Source organism: Microtus pennsylvanicus, chromosome 7, assembly GCF_037038515.1.
Source record: "Microtus pennsylvanicus isolate mMicPen1 chromosome 7, mMicPen1.hap1, whole genome shotgun sequence".
NCBI lineage: Eukaryota > Metazoa > Chordata > Mammalia > Rodentia > Cricetidae > Microtus > Microtus pennsylvanicus.
The window spans coordinates 21411226-21435293 of NC_134585.1; the positions used below are offsets into that span (position 1 = coordinate 21411226).

The window sequence follows — 24068 nt, forward strand, 5'->3', positions numbered from 1 at the left end:
GTTCCCTCCAGATCAAATTAACGCAGTAATAGCCTAGTATACTAATACTGAACGATCCCTACCTACCTACTAAGCAATTAACTAGTTAAGTTAGAGATTAACAGTATCCTGAATTTCATTTAGGGATTGAACCCCTGATGTCATACCCGGTAGGCAAGTGCCCTATCCCTAAGCCTTCTAATTCTGAACATTTTTATATAAGCTACATCCATCTTTCGGGATGAAGCGCGAGGAGCCACACCACACCTGGCACAGCTGACGGCTCAGTCCTCCTCCCGGACAGCTTCGTTTCCCTGACGACGGCTGTTGTGGCGACCAGCACGCCCTCCTATTGGCTGCGGCCTAGCGTCTCGCGCTCCCCTCCACCGATTTCATTGGTCGGCGCGCCACAGTCACGACGTGTCGTAAGTGAAGTGTCGCAACGCGGAGGCCTCCGGTGTCTGGTCCTCTGGCAGGAAGGTGGCCGTCTGCTCAGGCCGCGATGGCGGGCTCCCTTGGACCAGAGATCCGGGAAAAGTTCCAGGCGGCGCTGGCCCTGTCACGGGTGGAGCTGCACAAGAATCCGGAGAAGGAGCCGTACAAATCTAAATACAGCGCGCGCGCGCTGTTGGAGGAGGTGCGTGCTCTTCTGGGCCCGGCTCCCGAGGACGACGACGAGCGGGCTGCCGACGATGGGCCGGGGGACCAGGCCTTGGGCGCGGCCGAGCCGCGGGACGCCGAGGGCCCGGGGGAGCAGCGGGCGCTGCGGCTCGCGGTGATCGAGTTCCACCTTGGCGTGAACCACATCGACACAGAGGAACTGTCTGCTGGAGAGGAGCATCTGGTCAGGTGCCTGTCGCTGCTGCGCCCCTTCCGCCTGTCGCTTGGCTGCGTGTCTCTCTACATCCAGGCGCAGGTGAGATGCCGAGGCGGAGCTCACTCGCGTCCAAAAGCCCCTCCTGGCTGGGGTTGTCTTAGTTGGTTCAGTCCTCAGTATCACAGAACCCCGGGCCTGGAATCCCAGCACTTGGAAGGCAGCGGCAGGAGAATTGCTACGAGTTCCTGGCTAGCCTGGGCTACAGAGTGAAGCTTAGTCTCTCTTCATTTATCTTAACACCTACTCACCATCTGCCTGCCAACTCCCTCTGCTCTCTCAGCTCCCTCTTCAGCCTCACTTGCTGCCTTCCTTAGTCCTGGGCAGAACGATAGCGGCTGTGCTTTTCCAACCCCTTGGCCAGCCCAGTTTCATTCTAGTAAGAAAAATCCAACTTGTCTCGAATGAAAATGACAATGGATGGCAATAATCCAATCTTGGTTCAAAATAAAATGTCCCAAATCTTCAACTCCACTCTTAATCACATTGTTTTGTTGGGTCAGCAAGGAATTCCCACCTATTCCTCATAATGTGTCTCAAGATCTCCTTTTAGTAACTATTTTTTTTTGTTTGTGTTTACACAGGGCTTCATGTGTCCAATGCTGACCTTTATCTTCTTGTCTCCTTGAGTACTAGAATCCTCCCTCCCTTTTTACTTTCAGACAGGGTCTTGTTTTGTAGCCCAGGCTGGCCTTAACCCATGATCTTTCCCCCCTCAGCTTACTTACAGGAATGGGCCACCATGACTGACTCTTGTTTTAGTAATGTTCCTTGGTCCAAACTGATCTCTCCTTCCAACTGTCATTGTTTTATAACACCACACTGTGAATTATACTTATTGTTACTAAAAGACTAATTGCCTGAGAGCCAGGCAAAAAGCAGGCAATCAGACTGAGGATGCCTGGGGAAAAAGGAAGGAGTCAGAGAGACGCTAACTAGCCATTCAGCTGCAGAGAAAGCAGAATGTGTAGAAATGAGGTAACAAGTCACGAGCAACGTGGCAATAGATAGATTAGTAGAAATGGGTTAATTTAAATGTCTGCGCTAGTTAGTAATAGGCCTGAGCTGTTGGCCGAGCATTTATAATTCATATTCATTCTTTGATTTGGTTATTTGGGACTGGGCAGTTGGAACAGGAAACATCCTCTTACAATACTTTGTCTCATTTATAGGGTGCATGGCTTATTAAGAAGCAAGTCTGACAATTCTGCTTTGAGGAACCTAACACTTCAAAACTCAAATAGTGGCCGGGCGGTGGTGGCGCACGCCTTTAATCCCAGCACTCGGGAGGCAGAGGCAGGTGGATCTCTGTGAGTTTGAGGTCAGCCTGGTCTACAAGAGCTAGTTCCAGGACAGGAACCAAAAGCTACAGAGAAACCCTGTCTCGAAAAAATCCAAAAAAAAAAAACCAAAACAAACCAAAAAACAAAACTCAAATAGTGGGTAAAAGTTTCCATGCCCTTGGGTGTAGCTCAGTGGTAGAACATTTACCTAGTGCTCCAGGTTTTATCTGCACACTCTGGAAGAAAAATATACAAATAACATCTGACTCCCTGGTGCCAGGTTAGTCTCTTAGGCTTTCAGATATTTTCATCCTACATACAGTCCACTTGTGCTCATATATGTGAACCAGGGAATATTGACTAAAATTGATTGAGTAGGTAGGCCTTAAGGGAAAGTCTCAAAACTTAGAAAGAAATTGTATGTCATATTCTTTTATCATGGCTCAATAAAATTAAAGGTCTAATAATAGCAATAGTATTAGTAATAATAATAACAAGCACTACCTATACTTTTTTGCTTGCTACTTACAGCTCCAGTAGGTGGTACAGACAGGGACATTTTACATGTTTGTTCATACATGAGTGAGTTAAAGAAATTTATAAGATGTTCAGTTTGAACACTTAAGCCAGCTGTTGTCAACACATACCTTTAATCCCAGCACCTGGTAGGCAATAGCAGGAGGATCTCTGTGAATTTGAGGCCAGTCTAGTCTATATAGTGAGTTCCAGGACATCCAGGGCTATACAGAGAAAAACTGTCTCTAAAAACCAAAAGGAAAAGCAAGAAAACAGCAACAACAACCAAAACCCACTTCAGCAATTACCGAGTTACACTTGAACCCTGTGTGGTGGTGGTTCTGCACTGGCAGCTTGACTGGAGTAGAAATCACCTAGAGAAGCCTCTTTGGCTACATCTGTGAGGGTATTCCAAAGAGATTCACTTAGCTGTGGATGGCAGCATCTCTTGGGAAATGCCAACATTTTTTTCTGTACCAAGTGTGGATTCAGTGAGACCAGCCACATCACACTCCGGGCCCTGTGCTGTCCATGACATCTCTCCAAAGTGTGATCCGAAATAAACCCTGTATTTGAACAGTTGTTTTTGTTGGGGCCCTTTGGCACAACAACAAGGAAGTCAACCTGGCAAGTTTTCCAAGGGTTAAAACCTTTGGAGGGCTTGGAGAGATGTCTTGGGGTGAAGGTGCTTTTTGCTAACCCTAACATCTTGAGTACAGTCCCAGGACCCACGTGTTGAAAGTGGAGAACCAACTACTGTGTGTAGCCCTCTGCATGCACATCCAGTGCAAACACACCTACACACATGCACATGATAAATGGAAATTAACACACAGCTTTTTGAAAGGGTTTTAAACCTTAAACATTAAAGTTATTCCACTATTTCAGTATCATGGAACCCGTACATAATATAAAGAGTCTGTCTGCAGTATATACTGTATTTTATTGATTTTAAGGTACAAGTTTGACAACTTGGTATACCTGAAATAAGAATGTCTCCTCACCAGGATTGGAGAGATGGCTCAGAGGTTAAGAGCCCTGGCCACTCTTCCAGAGAATGGAGATAGGATTCCCAGCACCCATATAGAGGCTCACAGTCATCTCTAACTCCAATCCCGGGGGATCCCACACCCTCTTTTATCTTCCACATGCATGCAGGCAAAATACCCTTAAACATAAAATTAAAAAGAAATCATCAAATAGCATTGTTGGCCAATCTAATCCTTGTATACCTGAGAGCCCAGTTCAACAAAGCAAGAAACAGTAAGGTAAATCTGTTGTACTTGGGTTACACAGAGCCAAGGGTGATATCACACACCTTTAATCACGGCACTCAGGAAACTGAGGCAGGCGGACTTCTGTGAGTTTCAGGCCAGTGTCTATATAGAAGATTTAGAACAGGCAGGACTATATAGTGAGAACCTCTATAAAGCAACAAGAAACCTAAAAAATGCATATACACATACACCTCATAAGTTATATTAGTAGTTGTCCTGTACATAAGACTTAACTAGTTACAATATTTTTAGAAATTTAAAAATAACCTTGGGAACTAATAGTTTTAAAAGGAGTCTCAAGTATGATCATATATGAAGAGGTCATTATCCTGGCATTCATTTATAGGTTTGTGTTAGGTAATTTTTTTGTAACTGTGACCAGTATTCTTGGCATAGGCACTCAAAGGGAGGAATGGCTTGTTTTGGAAGATTTCATCCAACTTTGCTCAGCCACATGGACTCTGGCTGTTGTAGCCCAACAGAGCAGGACTTCAGCTCATGAACAGGAAGCAAAGTGGCAAAAACAAAGAGGGCCGTATTAATAAAAACCCACTGCCATTTTGTCAGGAAATACTGGCTTTGAAACTATGAGTCTTTTTAATTGGATATATTCAATGACTGTCTTCCCGTTCCTTGCTTTTCAGAATAACCTGGGCATCCTGTGGTCTGAGAGAGAAGAGATTGAAACTGCACGGTCCTACCTGGAGTCATCAGAAGCACTGTACAATCAGTACATGAAAGAGGTATGTTACGTGGCAGACAAAAATTCACATTGACAGTGAACTAATCATGAATTAATACCAGAATTCCTTATTCACAGGAATTATTATTAATTATTAAGGGATGGCTTCCTTTATAAAGTGCTTGCCATGCAAGCATGAAGACCTGACTTTGACCCCCAGAACCCACATAAAGAGCTGGGTGTTGGGTGTTGTCGTGCATGCTTGTAATGCTAGTGCTGGGGACTCAGGGACAGGTGACTCTCGAGCTTGGGGGCCAGCCAGCCTAGCCAAGTCAGCAATTCCCAAGCCAATGAGAGACCCTGGCACAAAAAAAGCAAGGTGTTGCTTCTGGGGAACTCGTGAAGTTGACCTTTGTCTTCCACAAGCACATGCAACATGCATGCATGTACACACGAGAATTTTCCATTCATGATAATTTTTCAGTATACCTGGGAATTTCTTTCTTTTTTTAAAAAAAATTTATTTATTTATTATGTATACAATATTCTGTCTGTGTGTATGTCTGCAGGCCAGAAGAGGGCACCAGACCCCATTACAGATGGTTGTAAGCCACCACGTGGTTGCTGGGAATTGAACTCAGAACCTTTGGAAGGGCAGGCAGCGCTCTTAACCACTGAGCCATCTCTCCAGCACCCCCACCTCCCCTGGGGAATTTCTTTTTAAAGCTGTCTGAAATTACTGCATATTGAAGACTGAGGTTCTTAAAAGTAATCCTCGGTAGAGCATAATGGCAAAGATGGTCTTAATATAATCATAAAGGAAATACTCTGTTTATCCAAACATACCATTTGAATATTTTCGTATTAATTTATTTTAGATTTATTTCCTCTTGTGTATATGAGTGTTTGCTGTATGCATATATGTGTACTACATGCATGCCTTAGAAGTCAGAAGGCATCAGACTCCTCGGAACTGGAGTTGTAGATAGTTTTGGAACCACTCTGTGGGTGCTGGGAACTGAACCCAGCCTGATCTCTGCAAGAGCAGCCAGTTCTCTTAACCACTGAGCCATCTCCAGCTCAGTTTTGGATATAGACTACTGATTGTATTTTTTTCACTGAAGACAGTACTTTGAAGGAAAGCAGCTATACACTATATCTGAAACTCAATAATACATCTGAAATCTTTGTGGCTGTGTTTTGCTGCTGTGGTGTGCACATCAGAGTCACCCGAGGGACCTGTGAAGCCTCAGTAGGCCATGTAGGTTCCTGTGTTCCCAGCAACTTGGAAGTTGAGGGAGGAGCTTGAGTTCAAGACCAGCAAGACTCTGTCTAAACCAAAACCAAAGTCTCAACAGACCAGGCTTCTGGGCCATCTGCGGCTGTTCTGGGCTGTGGCCTGAGAGTGCGCTTTTAACAAGGTGACATTTATGCTGCTGCTGTGATGACCATGTTCTGAGACCTGCTTCAGGGCCATGTTTTTCCTGATGATATTCCCCCACGTCTGAAATGCAGCTCATGCAGATGAACATCTCTGAAGAAGAAGCAGAATATATATGTCTAGGATATATTTTTTAGTTTTTTATTGCAGCATGACATAAACACCAACCACATTACAACTGCAGAGTAAAGACTTAAGTTGGGACGCAAAGCCAAGGCAAACAGCAGACAGGCCCTCTTCAGAGACTCTCAACAATCCTGAAGGTGATTCAGAAGGCTTTCCCCTCTCTAGCTAATGGGAATTAAGTCATTTATCATTCATGTATATAAGTAAATTAGAGATGGCTCAGAGGTTAAGTTCAATTCCCAGCAACCACATGGTGGCTCACAACCATCTGTAATGAGATCTGGTCCCCTCTTCTAGCCTGCAGACAGAACACTGTATACATAATAAACAAATAATTTTTTTTTAGCTTTGGAGCCTGTCCTGGAACTAGCTCTTGTAGACCATGCTGGGCTCAAACTCAGCCTCCTGAGTGCTGGAATTAAAGGCGTGCGCCACTACCACCTGGCTATAATTTATTTTTGTTTTATGTGCATTGACATGTATGTCTGTGTGAGGGAATCGGGTCCCCTGAAACTGGAATTGCAGACAGTTGTGAGCTGCCATGTGGGCGCTGGGAATCAAATCAGGATCCTCTGGAAGAGCGGTCAGTACTCTTAACTGCTGAGCCATCTCTCCATCCCAAATAAATAAATCTTTAAAGAATAAAAACCCTTTGACTAAAAGAAACTGAGGGGAGGAAAGAATTTATTGGTTTTTACACTTCCACGTTCCATCGCTAAGGGAAGTCAGGGCGTGAACTCAAGCAGAAACTTGAAGCCACGGTAAAATGCTGTTTACTAGCTTGTTCAGCTAGCCTTCAGGACCATTTGGCCAGGGGATGGTTTATCCCACAGTGGATTGGACCCTCCTATTATCAATTAGTAATCAACATAATCACCTGCAGACCAATCTGATCCATCCAATTGCTCGTGCAAATGACTGTGCTGTGTCAGGTTGACAACCAGAGCTCACTGGGACAGATTCTCTCTAGGAAGTATTGCTGTGCTTGGGAACTTGATGCGTTCAGTTAAAAGCAAAGATGAGGTTGGAGGCAAAGCTCAAGGAATAGACAATGTGCTTAGCATGTGCTAGACTCTGGGTTCATTCCCAAGCACCACAAAAATGATATAGGAAGATGCAAGGATGAACTTGTAGTTGGGACTGTCCTCATAAAGGGTCAACATTTATGTCCAGACAGAAGCCTTCATGTAATAATGGATTTGTGGAGAGTAACACTGTCACCCTGAAAGCCTTATGAGGGAGGATAGGTGCTGTAACTGCCTGCTTTTCATAGACAAGGAAACGGTGTATGAGGTTGGCTTTCCTAAGACAGTAAGCAGTGTGATTGATCCCTGCTTCTTATTTAGTTGCTGAAAAGTCATGTTAATCCTTAACATATCTCTGAGTGGGAGGCCAGGCTACAGAGCGAGTTCCAAGACAGCCAGGGCTACACACAGGAGACACACTGTCTTAGAAACAAAACAAACAAAAAAACCACTTTGCTTGTTTCCCTGAGTTGATTTTCATTAGTAGTGGCAGTTTGAACTGTTACCTTAGAAGATAGAAATCACTATTTTTATGCATATTTTGTCTTATTATAGTTACTTATTTGAGTGTGTGTGTGCACGCGCATCGCACGTTATAGTGGGTTCTCTTTTTTCCGCCGTGTGGGCTCTGGGGATCAAACTCAGGTGGTCAGGCTTGGTAGTAAGATGTTTTTTTTTTCATTTTTTAATTTATTTTTGAGATCATAACATAATTGTATAATTTCTCCCTTTCTTTTTTTCCCTCTAAACTTATGTAGGTTTTTAAAAGAGACTTTTTAATAGACAAAACAAAATTCAAAATACTTCATTATTCAACTAAAGTGAGGTTTGGTGGCCTACACCTATAATTCTGGCATTCAGAATACAGAGACAGTAGTGGTTGGACTCTGAGACTACCCTGGGCCACACAGCGCACAGTGAGTGCTAAGCGAGCTTGATCTGCAAAGGGAGAACTGTCTTTTTCTTTTTCATTTTCTTTTCTTTTCTTTTTTAAATGTGCACTGGTATTTTGCCCACATGTGTGTCTGCGAGGGAGCCAGATTCCCTGGAACTGGAGTTACAGTTGTGAGCTGTCATGTTGGTGCTGGGAATTGAAGCTGGGTCCTCTGAAGAGCAGCCAGTGTTCTTAATCTTTGAGCTGTCTCTCCAACAACAAGACCATGTCTTTAAAAAATAATATATGCACGTACCAGCCTGAGTTGCAGTTCCATGCTGAGGCTACCTCAGACGAAGGTCATTTCTGCAGACCCGCCACAAGAGAGCGCTTGGGGTTTGCGTTCAGAAGCTGAAGAGCTGTCTGCTCTTTAACCACAGATTGGGAGCCCGCCTCTTGACCCGACGGAGCATTTCCTTCCTGAAGAAGAGAGACTCACCGAGCAAGAGAGATCAAAAAGGTTGGTCTTCATTGAGCCCACAGGCGTGTCCCGCAGTCTGGCTGGGTCCTTGCTTGGGGTGCACACATGCTGTTTGCTGCTGCACGGCACTCCTCCTCCAGGGTACAGTGAGGATTCTATGTACAGAAAACCTCCATTGTCACTTCCAAGTTACATGACTTTGTTCAACTCTGAGACTCAGTTTCCTTGTTTGTCAGATAGAGCCAAGGGCTCAACTCAAATATCTGAAATTTCCTTCTAAATTGTAAATGGTTGTGTAAGTCACTGTTTTACTTCACAGATTTGAGAAGGTTTATACTCATAACTTGTATTACCTGGCTCAAGTCTACCAGCACATGGAAATGTTCGAGAAAGCTGCTCATTATTGCCACAGCACACTCAAACGCCAGCTCGAGCACAATGCTTACCATCCCCTGGAGTGGGCCATCAACGCTGCCACCCTGTCCCAGTTCTACATCAATAAGGTCAGTGTCCCAAAGTAGTAATCCAGCAAGGCCAGCAGTGAGTGCCGTAAAAGCAGGTAGCTGCTATTTGTTGTTTAAAACTTGGTGTAGAATGCAGCCAGCTGCTTTGGCAAAACAGTATTGGAGTACTTTGTTCCACGAATACTTTTGAATCTTTAAAAATAAGTTTCTGTTTGTTTGAGAATTTCATGCCATACATTTTGATCTTGATCTTTACCCTTCCCTTACCGTTGAGTCTTTAACATGCTGCTAGCCCTCCATGACAGGGACCTAATATCAGTTCTGCCTGGCTGTTAGCACACTTTTCATTTCACTCTTGCTGTGTGGTATCTTAAATTGCAGATTTTTATCTTGTTATGGATACAACTTTATCTTCATGTAATGCTAATCTCAAAACTGTGAGAATTTGTCTGAGGAAGTTGACGGTTAAATGTGGGCTTTGATAAAAGCATGCGGTGTGTTTCAGTTGCTGTTCAGAATTAGCTGCTCTCTAATAATCACTTTTGATGTTGGGACTGTGTGCTGAGACCTAGAGTTCCAGGTTTTATGGCACCCTTCTGAACTGTCACATAGAGACAAGTTTGAACCTCAGGCTGCTTGTTAGCGTTGAGTTGTATTTTGCATACACTCATTTTTTTTTCAGTACTTTAGTTTCTAATACTAACCTCTCCCCCCCACCACTGTTTTTTGGAGGCAGGGTGTCGCTGTGTATTCCTGGCTGGCTTGAAAGTTGCTATATAGACCAGGGTGGCCTGGAACTCAGAGGTGTCTGCCTGCCTCTGCCTCCCGAATACCGTGGCTAAAGCATGTGCCACCATGTCCGGCACAGAAACTATTGCTATTTGGAGCTCTGGTTCCCAGAGCGCCGACATTTGGAAATTCTTAGCCCATCAGCATCCCTCTTGCTCCTCTGATAGCCTGCTGCCTTCCCCTCAGCCTTTTCCTTACTATGCCTGCTAGCTGGTTCTGTAAACATGCCCTGTGTTTACAGTGTTGTCCCACACAGTGTCACTCAGAAACACTATTGGGAGAGAAAGGGCAGTGTTGACTGCGGCATCGCTTCTAGGAGTTTGGTTTAGGATCAAGCACGGAAGTAAGACTTTTTGCATTCAAACTGAACTCCTGTGACTCCATTTCAGCATGGTCATCAAGGGGCCCCTCTGTCAGCTCCTTCCCTCCAGCTGTTGAAGTTCCATTGTGTGCTCCATTTAGTAACTTTCCTGATGTGGGATTCCCCTCTGTATGTTGTGACTATCATTGGCTAATAAAGGACTGCTTTGACCCTGTAGCAGAGCAGGGCAGAAAGAGCTAGGCAGTCAAAACTAAAGTGAATGCTGGGAGAAAGAAGGGTGGAGTTAGAGAGAATCCATGTAGCCCCACTGAAGACAGATGCTGGAACTTTGCCAGTAAGCCACAGCCATGTGGTGATTCACAGATTACTAGAAATGTGTTAGATTAATATGTAAGAGTTAGCTAATAAGCTAGAACTAATAGGCCAAGCTGTGATTTAATCAATATAGTTTCTGTGTGATTATTTTGGGGCTAAGCAGCCAGGAACTAACTAGTGGCCTCCATTTAACACTTTACATTTCCTTGTTCAGTATGGTTTTAACTAACACCTAAAACTCCATGGATATTCATAATACAGCAGGTGAGTCTCTCCTGCACCACACCTTTTTTTTTCCTTTTTCTTTTTTTTGGTCCACATCACAACCAGCTAAGTTCTGTCACAAAAAAAGAGATTTAAACCATGTTTGAAAGTGATGTTCAGCCGTGCAGTGGTGGCGCATGCATGCTCCCAGCACTTGGGAGGCAAAGGCAGGCGGATCTCTGTGAGTTCGAGGCCAGCCTGGTCTACAAGAGCTAGTTCCAGGACAGGCCCCAAAGCTACAGAGAAACCCTGTCTTGAAAAACCAAAAAAAAAAAAAAAAAAAAAAAAAGTGATGTTATATCTTAGTCACTCCAGAAATATCTGTCCCCACAAATGGGTTGAAAATGGAGTTTAGGGGCTAGAGAGATGGCTCAGAGGTTAAGAGCACTGACTGCTCTTCCGGAGGTCCTGAGTTCAATTCCCAGCAACCACATGGTGGCTTACAACCATCTGTAATGAGATCTGGTGCCCTCTTCTGGCCTGCAGGCATACATGGAGGCTGAACACTGTATACATAATAAATAAATAAATCTTTAAAAAAGAAAGAAAGAAAAAGAAAATGAAGTTTAGTCAATAGGGTGCTTGTCTACTATGCAGGAGACCCTGGGTTCAATCCTGGACTATGCAAAAAACAAACAAAAACAGAAAGTGATGTTATTTGTATTGTTACCATCTCCATCTTCTTCGGTCTTGCTGCTCTTCAAGTCCCATGTTAACGTGCTACCCACAGAGCACAAGGCTGTCTCTGTCTTCAGCAGTGACTGCTCATAAGAAGACAGTCTAGACAGAGCTAAAGTGGTAATAATGGGTAAGACACTGTAGAGGGCCAAGAATGTTTCTTCATGTGAGCTGTAACTGTCTTATGGTTGGACTTCATACCAACATGTGCAGGTATGGATGCTGCTGGTCTATTGATACCCATGGTACCAAACTATTCTTTACAAGAGCTCCGAATTCAGTGTGGAGGCAAGGTGTATTACTATTGAAATTCTATCAACCACATCAGTCTTTCAAACTAACTGATAGGAAGCACATTCTCTTCCGTTCAGAAGATAAACTTTAACTTGATTCTGCCAGATCCCGCATTTTGAATGACAGATGACAGGTATTTGTGTTTAACACAGAGATGTTCTTGAAGTGTTGGAGAAGTTTTCTATGCCCAGATTTGAATCTTGAATTCCTTGTGAGTATTGACGAAGTAGTTCCATAAGTTCATTTGTAGAAATCCCTTGACTTAAAAACTTGATGGGAAGCCTCCTTGTCATGTCGCCTCCCTCCAAAGGTTTTAAAAGGCAGGAATGAGCCCTCAGTCCTCTGACAGAGTGGATACAGAGTACCAGATAATGCTGTTCTCCATAGCAGCGCTGCTGGGTCCCTTTAGAGGGGTCATTTTCCTGATAGTACAGCTATGTTAATAGAACTGTTATTGTAAACAAGACTTTGTCATAGTTAGATTTTCTTGTGCTTATTTTCCCAACAGCTCTGCTTTATGGAAGCCAGGCATTGTCTGTCTGCAGCTAATGTTATTTTTGGTCAAACTGGAAAGATCCCAGCTACAGAAGACAGTAAGTTTGTGTGTGCATCTCATGATACAGTTTCTCACTATGACAGTCTTGTCCATGCTGATCTTGAACTCAGTGTCCTCCCACTGTAGCTTTCTAAGCACTGTAATGACAAGTGTGCCATACCCGGCTTCTATATAACCTCAAACCTGTGTGAATTCTGAGTGTATGTGTGTGAGTGCTCTGTCTGCAGGGGTGTGTGTGCCACATGTGTGCATGATGCCTGCAGAGATCAGAAGAGGGTATCTCATTCCATTCAACCGAAGTTAGATGGTTGTGAGCCACAGTGTGGGTTCTGGGAATGGAGCTAGGGTCCTCTGCAAAAGTAGCAAGAACTCTTAACCACAAAGCCCTTAGATTTGAAACTCTTGTAAGCTTTAGAAAAGTTGTAAGAACAGAATTCCATATGCCTTCCTCTAAATGCATCATTTTCAATATTTGTGATTCTCTATTCATTTTTTTCTGACCCATTTAAGATGAGTTTTTATAGACATCTTTCGACTGTAATACTTCAGTACATCGTTTCCTAAGAATTAGAATATCTTCAATTAGACATAATGACTCATGCCTGGAATTCCAGTACTCCAGAGACTGAGGCAGGAGGAGTGCCACAAGTTTTAGGCCAGCTTGGGTTATGTAACAAATTTCAGGTCAACTCAGACAATAGCATAAGACCCTATCATGAAAAAAAGAAATCTCTCTCTCTCTCTCTCTCTCTCTCTCTCTCTCTCTCTCTCTCTCTCTCTCTCTCTCCCTCTCCCTCCCTCTCCCTCTTCCCCCCCCTCTCTCCCTCCCTCTCCCTCTTCCCCCCCTCTCTCCCTCTCTCTCTCTCTCTCTCTCCCTCTCCCTCCCCCCCTTCATATGGGACCGTTAGCAGCTTCAGGAAAGGCAGCACCACGACAGTCCTCCTGTCTGCAGTGAATGTTTCTGTTGTCAGCTGTCCTCTAATGTCCTTCCTAGGGAAGCTTTTCCCATCTCTGTTGTACAGCTCAGGATTGCACATTGCCTTCAGCTGTGGGGTCGCTTTAGTCCTCCTGTCCTCTGGGGCAGTTGCTGGCCTCTGCCCTTTCATCGTGTCTTTTGAAGGCCATAGGCTGGTTACTATGTAGGATTCCTATTACTTAGGGTTTGTGCGATATTTCCTTCTACCATGATTGAGATTTTGGTCAGGATACTACTTATGTAAGGGCTGTCTCCTCACACTGTCTTTCTTCACCATAGGGGTTTTGTTTGATTGCATGTTTGTGTGTATGTGATGCAGCATTGAAGCAAGGGCCTTGTGTGTGCTAGGCAAGCTGGTCCCAGGCTGGGAGGGGTCGGGGAGAAAGGTGAAAACGACAGTGTCCATGTTTTCCACATGATTTCTTTCAGAATACAAAAACATTGTTGGATATGACATTTGCCAGAAATAATTTGTCAATTTTTATTTAAAATAATTTTTTTAATTGAGAAAAGGAGAAAAAAAAACAAGTTTCCACCTCCTCCCAGCCTCCCATTTCCCTCCCCCTCCTCCCACCCTTCTTCCCCTCCTCCCACCCTTCTCCCCCTCCCCCCACTCCTTTCCCCCTCCCTCTCCAGTCCAAAGAGCAGTCAGGGTTTTCTGCCCTGTGGTAAGTCCTAGGTCCTCCCCCCTCCGTCCATATCTAGGAAGGTGAACATCCAAACTGGCTAGGCTCCCACAAAGCCAGCACATTAAGTAGGATCAAAACTGCGTGCCATTGTCCTTGGCGTCTCATCAGCCCTCATTGTTCACCATGTTCAGAAAGTCCAGTTTTATCCCATGCTTTATTTAAAATAATTTAAGCTGTGTAAACTGCTTAACCTAGTAAATTCCATTTCTGGAAACCAGTCCAGATTCTAGGTAGATGTATGTATAGGAATCTGCAGCCTAGACTTGTTCATAATAGGAAGGATTTAAAACAGTATATTTCCTCTCCCAGAAGAATGGCTGAAATAGGAAATAGCTGTTTAATTGTGTGTAATGGTGTATTAGAAATTAAGTTCAGGAGTTGGTAATGATAGGGTCAGAATTTTAGTAGCATGCTATATGAAGAAAAAACTATTTAAAAGTAAATATCCATTGTAGCCTTGATTTTTACCTGCAGAGAAAGCGTAAGAAACCCAGTGAGGCTCTGCAGGCGCGGCCCCGAGTGCCGCACAGCTTAGTGAGGGTCTGCTGCTGTACAGCAGGGAAGGGGAAGGAACAGAGGACAGTGTGCAGCGCAGATAGCTCTGACCAGCTGACAGGCCGCCTGGGCTTTCAGATCCTGAAGCCGAAGGAGATGTGCCGGAGCTTTACCATCAAAGGAAAGGGGAGATAGCACGATGTTGGATCAAGTACTGCTTGACGCTGCTGCAGAACGCTCAGCTCTCCATGCAGGTATGCACATGGAAATTGCCTTTGGCTTTGTGGTTTTTGCAAATTGTGTGTATGTGTGTGTGTTTTAGGTACCTGTGTGTGTGCAGGGGATAAACTTGGTTTTTTTGAGATAGAATCTCTCACTGGACCTGGTGCTTGGTGATTAGATTATGTGGCTAGAGGGCAGCAGGCTGCTGGGGTGCACCAGTCTCTTCCCTGCCAGCACTTAGGTTACAAGTGCTTGTCACCACTAGGTGGTGGTGCACACCTTTAATCCCAGCACTTGGGAGGCAGAGGCAGGCGGATCTCTTTGAGCTCTGGTCTACAAGAGCTAGTTCCAGGAAGGACATATTCCAAAGCAACACAGAGAAATTCTGTCTCAAAAAAACCCCAAGTACTGCTTGCCACCTTCCTCAGCTCTTTTGTATGGACCCTAGGGATCCAATCTGGGTCCCCAGACTTTCTTGACTAGCACGCTCCTGACTAACCTACCTCTTCAGCCCTAGGTGTATTATTTTTAACAGTCTCACTCCACAGTTTAAACCAGCTCCTCCCTCAGCCACCTGGGATAACAGTACCCGGATAACGGGTGTGCACTACACTTAGTAAGGGCCACACAGAATACCACTGCTTTCTGGAAAACATTCTTTTAACTAGACTGTGGAGAGATGGGGTCAGCATCATATTTAGATTGTGACATAATTGTCCCAAGAGAGTATTTAAAAAACTAATTGTTCGCCAGGCGGTGGTGGCTCTCTCCTTTAATCCCAGCACTCAGAAGGCAGAGACAGGCAGATCTCTGTGAATTGGAGGCCAACCTGGTCTACAGAGCGAGTAGGCTCTAAAGCTACAGAGAAACCCTATCTTGAAAAAACAAAACAAAACATGCATATAAGAATTATTCATTCAACAATTAGTTGGGGGTTTTTTTTTGCTTTGTTTTTCGAAACAGGGTTTCTTTGTAGCTTTGGAGCCTGTTCTGGAACTCACTCTGTAGACCAGACTGGCCTTGAACTCAAAGAGATCCGCCAGCTTCTGCCTCCCAAGTGCTGCGATTAGAGGCACGTGCCACCACTGCCCGGCTTGAATGAATAATTCTTTATCCTCCACAGATACTATATTCTTCTTTTGACTTCATAAAGTCATTTAAATTCTGTTTTATAACCTGGGAATGGTGGCACATTCCAGCACTCAGGAGGCAGAACCAAGAAAATCTTTGTGAGTTTGAGGACAGTCTAGTCTACCTAGTGAGTTCCAAGGCAACCAGAACTACATAGTAAGACCCTGTCTCAAAAAACCAAATAGGGGGCTCAGGTAATGACTCAGGAGTTAAAAGCATCGGCTGCTCCTCCCGAGGAACAGGGTTCAGTTGCCAGCACCCACATGGCAGCTCCCAACCGTCTATCAGGGATCTGATAATCATCTTCCCGCAGATACCAGGCACCAACCTGGTGCACAGATATGCATACAGGCAAAATACCCATGTATATAAGATAAAAATGAAGTTAACTTTAAAAAGATCGGAAGAAAGTAAAGTCTGGGTGCGCTATGGTGGCCTAGTCATTTAAAATGACCAAATCAATACGTGAATCAACAATCTCATCTATTATCTCCTTCTGTTTGTGATTTTGTGTTTTGGTCCTGTTTTGAGACGGGGATCTCGCGCTAGTGCCGTCCGGTACAGAGCTTACTTAAGCAGTCCTTCCTGGCCTCAGACTTGTGTAAATCCTCCATCCTCAACCTTCCTAGTACTAGGATCACAGAATGCACCACCACGCCTGGCCCCTTGATTTAGTTTAGACTGCAAGTCCTTGAAGGCAGGAAGTAACTCTCACTAATTTTTGTGTCTTTGCAGGATTACCTTACAAACTGACAAAATCTTGTAGGCTCAAGACATAGTCAGTCAGTTGTTAAGTGTGGACAGAGTTAATGCAACAGTCGAGTGTAGATAGCCAGAGGCTAATCTCTGTTGAGTTCGAAGCCAGCCTGGTCTACAGAGAGAGTTCCGGGACAGGCTCCAAAGCTACACAGAGAAACCCTGTCTCGAAAAACCACAAAAAGAAAGTATCTGAGTGTCTAAGGTAGGACTGTCAGCTGACTCAGCCTGTGAAGGTGCCACCAAGAGTTCGATCCTCAGGACCCACATTACAATAAAAGCTTCAACCTTGTTGCGCTTTGATTATTTAATATAGGTTTTTTTCATTTAATTAATTAGTGAATTTGTGTATGTATCCATATACATACATACATGCAACATAAAGGACAACATAAAGGACGTTGTCCGTTTCTTCCACTGTGAGGGTTCCAGGGAGCAATCTCAGGTTGTCAAGGCTGGTGGCAGATACCACCATATAGTATATGCTGGCCTGGGATTCTCTATGGAGCCCACCCTGGCCTCAGGCTTGCAGCCAGCCATCTCTCGCCTAACTGTAGAGTGCCGTAATTACAAATGTGAGTCATCCGCCCGCTGTCAGATTTTACTTTTAGGTTGACTGTCTGTCTGTTGCCTCCTGTGTAGACCAGGCTGGCCTTGAACTCACAGAGGGTCTGCCTGCTTCTGCCTTCCAAGTGAGGTTTTGTGATTGTTTTAAGATTATTTATTCTATCTTACATATATGAGTGTTTTTGTATGTCTGTGTACGTGTGTGTTTGGTGCCCATGGAGATTAAAAGAGGGCGTCTGATCTTCTGGAATTGGACTTAGAGATGGTTGTGAGCCAGCACATGAGTGCTGGGAACTGAACCTAGGGCTTCTGCAAAAAAGCCATTTCTTCAGTCCCAACTCTTTGTTCATTAAGCCTGGGCCTTGCTGTGTATCCCCAGCCAGCTTGCAATAATGCCATTTAGCTCAGGCTGGTCTCCATTCTGCAATCCTGCTTCTGCCTCCTGATTTCTGGCATTACAGGTCTGCTCCATCACACAGCTGGCTGAGGTTTATTCTGTAGTTTTAGTTGACAGAAAATGAGTATCCTCTTAACTATGGTTTCTCCTTTTAGGACAACATTTAACTATGATTTCTCCTTTTAGGACAACATTGGAGAACTTGATGTGGACAAACAGTCAGAACTCAGAGCATTACGGAAGAAGGAGCTTGATGAGGAGGAGAGCATCAGGAAAAGGGCTGTGCAGTTTGGAACTGGAGAGCTGTGTGATGCCATCTCGGCAGTGGAGGAGAAAGTGAGATACTTGAGGCCGTTAGATTTTGAAGAAGCCAGGGAACTTTTCCTACTGGGTCAACACTATGTGTCTGAGGCAAAAGAGTTCTTCCAGATTGATGGGTATGTTACTGATCATATTGAAGTTGTCCAAGACCACAGCGCTCTGTTCAAGGTGCTCGCTTTCTTTGAGACTGACATGGAGAGGCGATGCAAGATGCATAAACGCAGAATTGCCATGCTAGAGCCCCTGATTGTGGACTTGAACCCCCAGTATTATCTGTTGGTCAACAGGCAGATACAGTTTGAAATTGCACACACTTACTATGACATGATGGATTTGAAGGTTGCTATTGCCGACAAGCTCAGGGATCCTGACTCACACATTGTGAAAAAGATCAATAGCCTGAATAAGTCTGCACTCAAGTACTACCAGCTCTTCCTAGACTCCCTGAGGGATCCGAATAAAGTCTTTCCTGAGCACATTGGGGAGGACGTTCTCCGCCCTGCCATGTTAGCTAAGTTCCGAGTAGCTCGTCTTTATGGCAGAATCATCACTTCAGACCCCAAGAAAGAGCTAGAAAACTTGGCGACCTCTTTGGAGCATTACAGATTTATTGTTGATTACTGTGACACTCACCCCGAGGCTGCCCAAGAAATAGAAGTTGAATTGGAACTTAGTAAAGAGATGGTTAGTCTTCTCCCAACAAAAATGGAGCGGTTCAGAGCCAAGATGGCCCTGACTTAAGCCTTGTCAAAGGACAGGAAACACAACCTGAAGCATTCCCCCTCCACCCCATAGTGAGCCAGGCCCAGCTCCGTGATCGCCTTCACCACCAGAGCGAGAGGAATGCACTCGGAGCTTCAGATGCAGTCAGGAACCTGAGTCTATGCTAGGACCTTAAGCAGCATAATATTAATTAATAATTTATACCTAATTATGTAATTGCCTTGCTAAGTGACAGGTGTTCTGAATTTTCCATCGCTTGTTTTCCTGTTTAAGCACAAACATTTCCTGCCATGATCTCTGACTGCTAAGTCCTCTGTTGACTGGTACTTGTTGGGTTTAGCACCAGGAGCAACAAGAGGCAGTGTACTTGGTATAGGAGCCTGCTACTGTGACAGATTTGAGAAAGTTATTTCCCATAGTCATTCTCTGTAAAATACTTTCTTAAACTCCTAGATAAATTCTTCCCTTTTGAAAATACTAAAAACTTAAGTAAAAATGTTGTAAAATGGCTTATCTTAATTATAAGACAAAAGGCTTTGCACTTAATAAATTTACTTGTTTCAACTAGTAAACACTTCTGTTGCCCCCTTTTTCTTGTAAGAATGTTCTTTAAAAAAAAAAAAAAAGAGCCGGGCGGTGGTGGCGCACGCCTTTAATTCCAGTACCCGGGAGGCAGAGGCAGGTGGATCTCTGTGAGTTCGAGGCCAGCCTGGTCTAGAAGAGCTAGTTCCAGGACAGGAACCAAAAAGCTACAGAGAAACCCTGTCTCGAAAATCCAAAAAAAAAAAAAAATTTACGCTAGGTGTTGGTGGTGCATGCCTTTCATCCCAGAACTCGGGAGGCAGAGGCAGGTGGATCTCTGTGAGTTTGAGGCCAGCCGGGTCTACAGAGTGAGTTCCAGGACAGGCTCCAAAACTGCTGAGAAACCCTGTTGGGAAAAAAAAAAGATTTATTTTTATGTGTGTGTATATGCCAAGTGTGTGTCCGTGGATCATGTGTATGCAGTGTCTCTGGAGGTCAGTGGAGGGCATCCGATTCCCCTAGGACTAGAGTTCCAGACGTTGTTACTGTTGTTTGGGTACTGGGAACCAAGGAAGAAGAGCCAGTGAATTGGTCTTATTTTTGTCACCTTAAAGGTATTAGCTTATTCAGAGCCAAAGAATATTTTAATGGTTTAATTAATATATATGAATTATTTATAATAATAGGTTTCATTTTGACATTTTTGTATACATATATAGTGTATTTCTATCATACACACACCTGTTACCTCCTCTTGTCCCCCTCCCATTTTCTCAGTCCCCTTCCTCAGAGAAGAATATTTCTTTAATAACATTGCACAGTGAGGAAACATTAAGATAGAAAACTTTACTGACTATAGTTTATCATCAAAGAGTCCCACTGTAGTTATAAACCACATCATAATTGTCATAAATATTGACATTGTTCATATGTGTTGGTCATTTAAAGAAATGCAGAATTCAGGGCTGAGGATGTGGCTTAGTGGTAGCAGTGCTTGCCTCGTGTGGCAAGGACCTGGCTTGCACTGTCAGTATCCAGGAGGGTGGGAAAGAGGATGTCGGCTCACAGTCCAGATCATTGGAAGATTTGCTGTAGAGAATAGCCCTGTGCATGGATTTGCTTACCTATTAGTTTGTATCCAAAGCTCCTAAGATTCCATGATGTTTCTCGTGGGCATGTGTTTACATAACCGTTGTGCTTTTCCTTTGAGATGGGTTTGCTGGGGGAACAAATCTATGAATAGCAGTCGGTGTGTAGGATTTGGTTAGAATTCACCAGTCTTCACTAAAGTGCATGTGGATCAGGCTCTGTCCTCATTTTCTTAGCAGGAGACACGGGGATGAGTAGAACAGAGCCCTGTGCTCACAGAGCAGGTGAACAGAGAGCAGGGTACCGTGGGCTGAGTGGGGAACAGCCAGCCCCGATGCAAGCGCTCGTGAGGAAGGCTGTTTAGCCTGGACAAGGTAGAGACCCAGAATGCAGAACCGAGCAAAGAAGAATAAAGAAGAAGGTCTTTGTTAGAGTGCTCCAAGTATGTTAGACTGAACAAGCTCACAAAGGAACCTGGCTGGCACTTTAGAAGATGGCAGGAACGGACCTGAACCAGGGGTAGGGTAGGAGGGGAGACACCAGAAGTCAGGCGGAGGGAGCTTTGTAGGTTGGGGACAGTTTGCATTTTATTCTAGGTACAATGGTTCGTGGATTTTTGGACTGACCAATCTGATTTGAATTTTTAAGAAACCAGCTCTTGCCAGGAGGCAGAGGCAGGCAGATTTCCATGAGTTCAAGGCCAGCTTGGCCTACAAAAGCTAGTTCCAGGACAGGCTCCGACGCTACAGAGAAACCCTGTCTTGAAAAACCAGAAGAAAAAAAAAAGGAGGGAGGGAGGGAGGGAGGGAGGGAGGGAGGGAGGGAAGGAAGGAAGGAAGGAAGGAAGGAAGGAAGGAAGGAAGGAAGGAAGGAAGGAAGGAAGGAAGGAAAGAAACCGGCTCTTCTGATCTGTGAACATGGCCTAGTTGATGAGTGCTTGCCCAGAATGCTGAATCCTGAGTTCAATCCCTGCACCACATAACTAGTCATGGTGCTCCATACCTGTGGCCTCGGTACTGAGGGGGTGGAGGCAAGATGATCATAAATTTGAGGTCTTTTTTAGCTACCCATTGAGTTTGGGACCAGCCTGGGCTATGAGGCCCCATCTGAAAGAGAAAGAGAAGGATCGAGGAGGGAAGGGAGCAAGGAGACCAGCTCCTGAGGGGGATGGGTGGATACAGTTGATCCAAGTCAGAGACAGGGTGGCTTGAACCAGGGTGAAGGGGCAGAAGCAGAAGCCATGGGCCATGCCAGAGGTTTCTAAGGGAGAAGACTCAGGAACCACACTAAATCAAGGAAGCGCACAGTGAACTATTTTTCTGTGGGGCCTGTGGGGTTGGAAGCAAGAGTTCTGTTTAGGTTGTGTTGAGTTAAAGATGGTAAGTCTAAAATGGAATAGCTGCTGTTCTTGCTTTTCGTGAGACCATCCTTAGAAAGGAGAGGGGGAAGCCTGAAGGAGCCAGACAGGGCAGGACAGCTTCTTGAGGACAGATGTGACAGGGACCCTCACCTCTCTCTGTCGCAAGCCTTTCTTTCACAGATGGTGACACCTAAGAGTGAGTTCATGTTTGTCTATGCCCCACGTGTGTATGGTGTCCTCAGAAGTGAAAAGAGGGTGTGAGGTGCCCTGGAACTGGAGTTACAGATGGTTGTGAGCCACCACGTGGACTCTGGGAACCACAGGGTTCTTTGCAAGAGCAGTAAGTGCTCTTAACTGCTGAGCCATCTCTCCAGTACGCCTACTCCTCCCTCCCCCAACCTTTCTTGGTCCGGTCATTTTCATGACCTCATTTCGGTGTTTGTTCATTTTTTTAAATGCCCGCCGAGCTTGGGGTGCCACCCTTGGAGAACATGCCAAAACTCTATAGCTTTTGTCTGTACCTTTCTTCTTCCAGGCAGTGTTAGCTCCATTTCAGGGGGTAAACATGCCAGGCCAGACAGGCAGCGACAGTAGACACCAGCCTCCTCCGCTCTTTGTCACTTGCTCTCTGTGGCTTTCTGGGCTTTAAGACTTTGTTTATCAGCAGGAATCTGCGCTGTGCTCACTCACACCTGGCACACGCCTTCCGAGGGCTCTGGCTGCTTCCCCGGAGAGAGCTGTCTCAGAGGTCCTGCATGACAGAGCACAGGCAGAGACGGTGGGGTTGTGTGCTGTCAAACTTTCTATGTTTATGTGCTATGACATTGGGCAGTTATTGAGTGGCAGGCCTCGTTGAACCTTGGATCTCTTCCAGTACGAAGCTAGTGGGTCAGTCCTATCAGTTTAGAGAGAGGCTGTGCTCCCCGAGTAAGTCTTGACAAGCTACCAAGTCAGGTGGAGATGAGGAAGAAAACAGGCCTAAAACCCCACATTATCCGAACCATAATTACAACTATATAAAGAGGGTTTGCAGTTACCAGTTTTGTTTCCAAATAACTGTTCCGGGGTAGGCAATCTTTCTGTAGCCACTTTGAGGGAGCACCCATTTTTCATTTCTCAGAAACAGTTTCTAATCATGAGCTGTAAGTACGAACCCTCAAATGTTTGCACAACAGTGATATTTTTAAATGACCCAGTGCATACGGATGCGTTTATTTGTCTTTATTGACTTGTTTTTAGCCTTTAATGGCTGAGTCATCTTTCCAGCCCTATTGTTTTTTTTTGTTGTTGTTTTTTTGTTTTGTTATTGTCTGTCTTTGGTTTTTGGTGTTTGAGACAGGGTCTCTCGACAGTCCTGGCTGTACTGAAACTCACTACATAGACAAGTAGACAAGGCTGTCCGTGAACTCATAGCGATCCACCTGCCTCTGCCTCCCTGGTGTTTGGAACGCAGCTCTCGTTCCTTTGCTGACATCCTCAGCAGTTCGAAGATCCCTTGACCTCACTATGGATGCTGTGGCTTTGGATGCATGTCAGTCCTCCCTCTCACCTTCCAAGTGCTAAATTACAGCCGCGTGCCTTGGCTCCCTGTAGTATGTTTGTACTGTAAACAGTGATACACAAAGAGAGGTAATCTCTGAAGAGAGAAAAATAGCTCCATTATATTCACTTGTTTTATTTTTTAAATTACTCTTTTCTTTGTTTTGTTTTTTTGAGACAGGGTCTCACTGTGTAGCCCTGGCTGTCACTCTGTAGATCAGGCTGGCCTCACACTCACAGAGATGTGCTTGCCTCCTGAGTGCGGGACTAAAGGTGTGCAACACCACAGCCGGCTGAAACTATTTCTCAGCGTTGTTTTGACGTGCTAGGACCCTCTGTGCATGAAGCACAGTGTCCACCATTGCACTGCACCTCCAGGCCCTGTTAGTAGATTTTGAAAACAGTTTCAAGAAAGTAACGTGAAACCCTACTATGCAGAGGTCCTAGGTTCCCTTCCCAGCACTGCACAGACCCAGGGCACAGGCCTGCATCCCAGCACTGGAGAGATGGAGGCAGGAGGAACAGGGGCTTTTGGCTGCCCAGTGAGCGTGCATGTAATTGTAATCCAGTCAGACCCTTCAGGCCCTTCCCTGCCTCAGGAAGGTCATGACCCAATGTTGCATCCTTATCTACAGGAAATGGCAAGGTTATATAATGCTCTGTGTAAAAGGGGCTGGAAACTAGAGTTAAGAAACCTGAGGTGCCTGCTGATGCAGTGGGCTGCTGAGTGAGCTGTGACCTGCAGCCACCACCTCCGGCTCGATGAGTGTGAAGCTCTGGCGGGCTTCCTTCTAAATGTCTCACTTGGGGTTCTTGGTATCTTTGTCTTTCCTGTTATCAACACGTTTGTCACTATCAGTCATCTCTGATCTAGTCACCCAGCAGCTGTTCTGCAGAAACAGAAAATGGCACAGCCTCTGATCCCGGCAGTCAGGAGGCAGAGTCAGACTGATACCTGGTCAGGGCTACACAGAGAAACCCTGTCTCAATAAAATAAATGTTAATAAAGATTGAGTGACCTGTATCAGAGGATCTGACGTG

General features: G+C 44.9%; 1 protein-coding gene across 1 annotated transcript; it reads left to right on the forward strand.

Moving 5' to 3' along the window:
- The first annotated feature begins 411 nt into the window (after nt 1-411).
- Nucleotides 412-19089, forward strand: Kifbp (kinesin family binding protein). The gene is made up of 7 exons (XM_075980139.1): nt 412-895; nt 4574-4672; nt 8518-8597; nt 8878-9061; nt 12193-12277; nt 14539-14654; nt 17660-19089. The coding sequence occupies exons 1-7, from the start codon at nt 482-484 to the stop codon at nt 18533-18535; spliced, it is 1854 nt and encodes a 617-aa protein (XP_075836254.1). The 5' UTR covers nt 412-481; the 3' UTR covers nt 18536-19089.
- The last annotated feature ends 4979 nt before the right edge of the window (nt 19090-24068 follow it).

What these genes read in the sequence shown, in the direction of transcription:
- Kifbp (XM_075980139.1), top strand. Translation starts at nt 482, where the DNA reads ATGGCGGGCTCCCTTGGACCAGAGATCCGGGAAAAGTTCCAGGCGGCG. An exon ending in GAGCAAGAGAGATCAAAAAG is followed by an intron (nt 8,598 to 8,877) that starts GTTGGTCTTCAT and finishes TTTACTTCACAG; the next exon opens with ATTTGAGAAGGTTTATACTC. An exon ending in ACGCTCAGCTCTCCATGCAG is followed by an intron (nt 14,655 to 17,659) that starts GTATGCACATGG and finishes TTCTCCTTTTAG; the next exon opens with GACAACATTGGAGAACTTGA.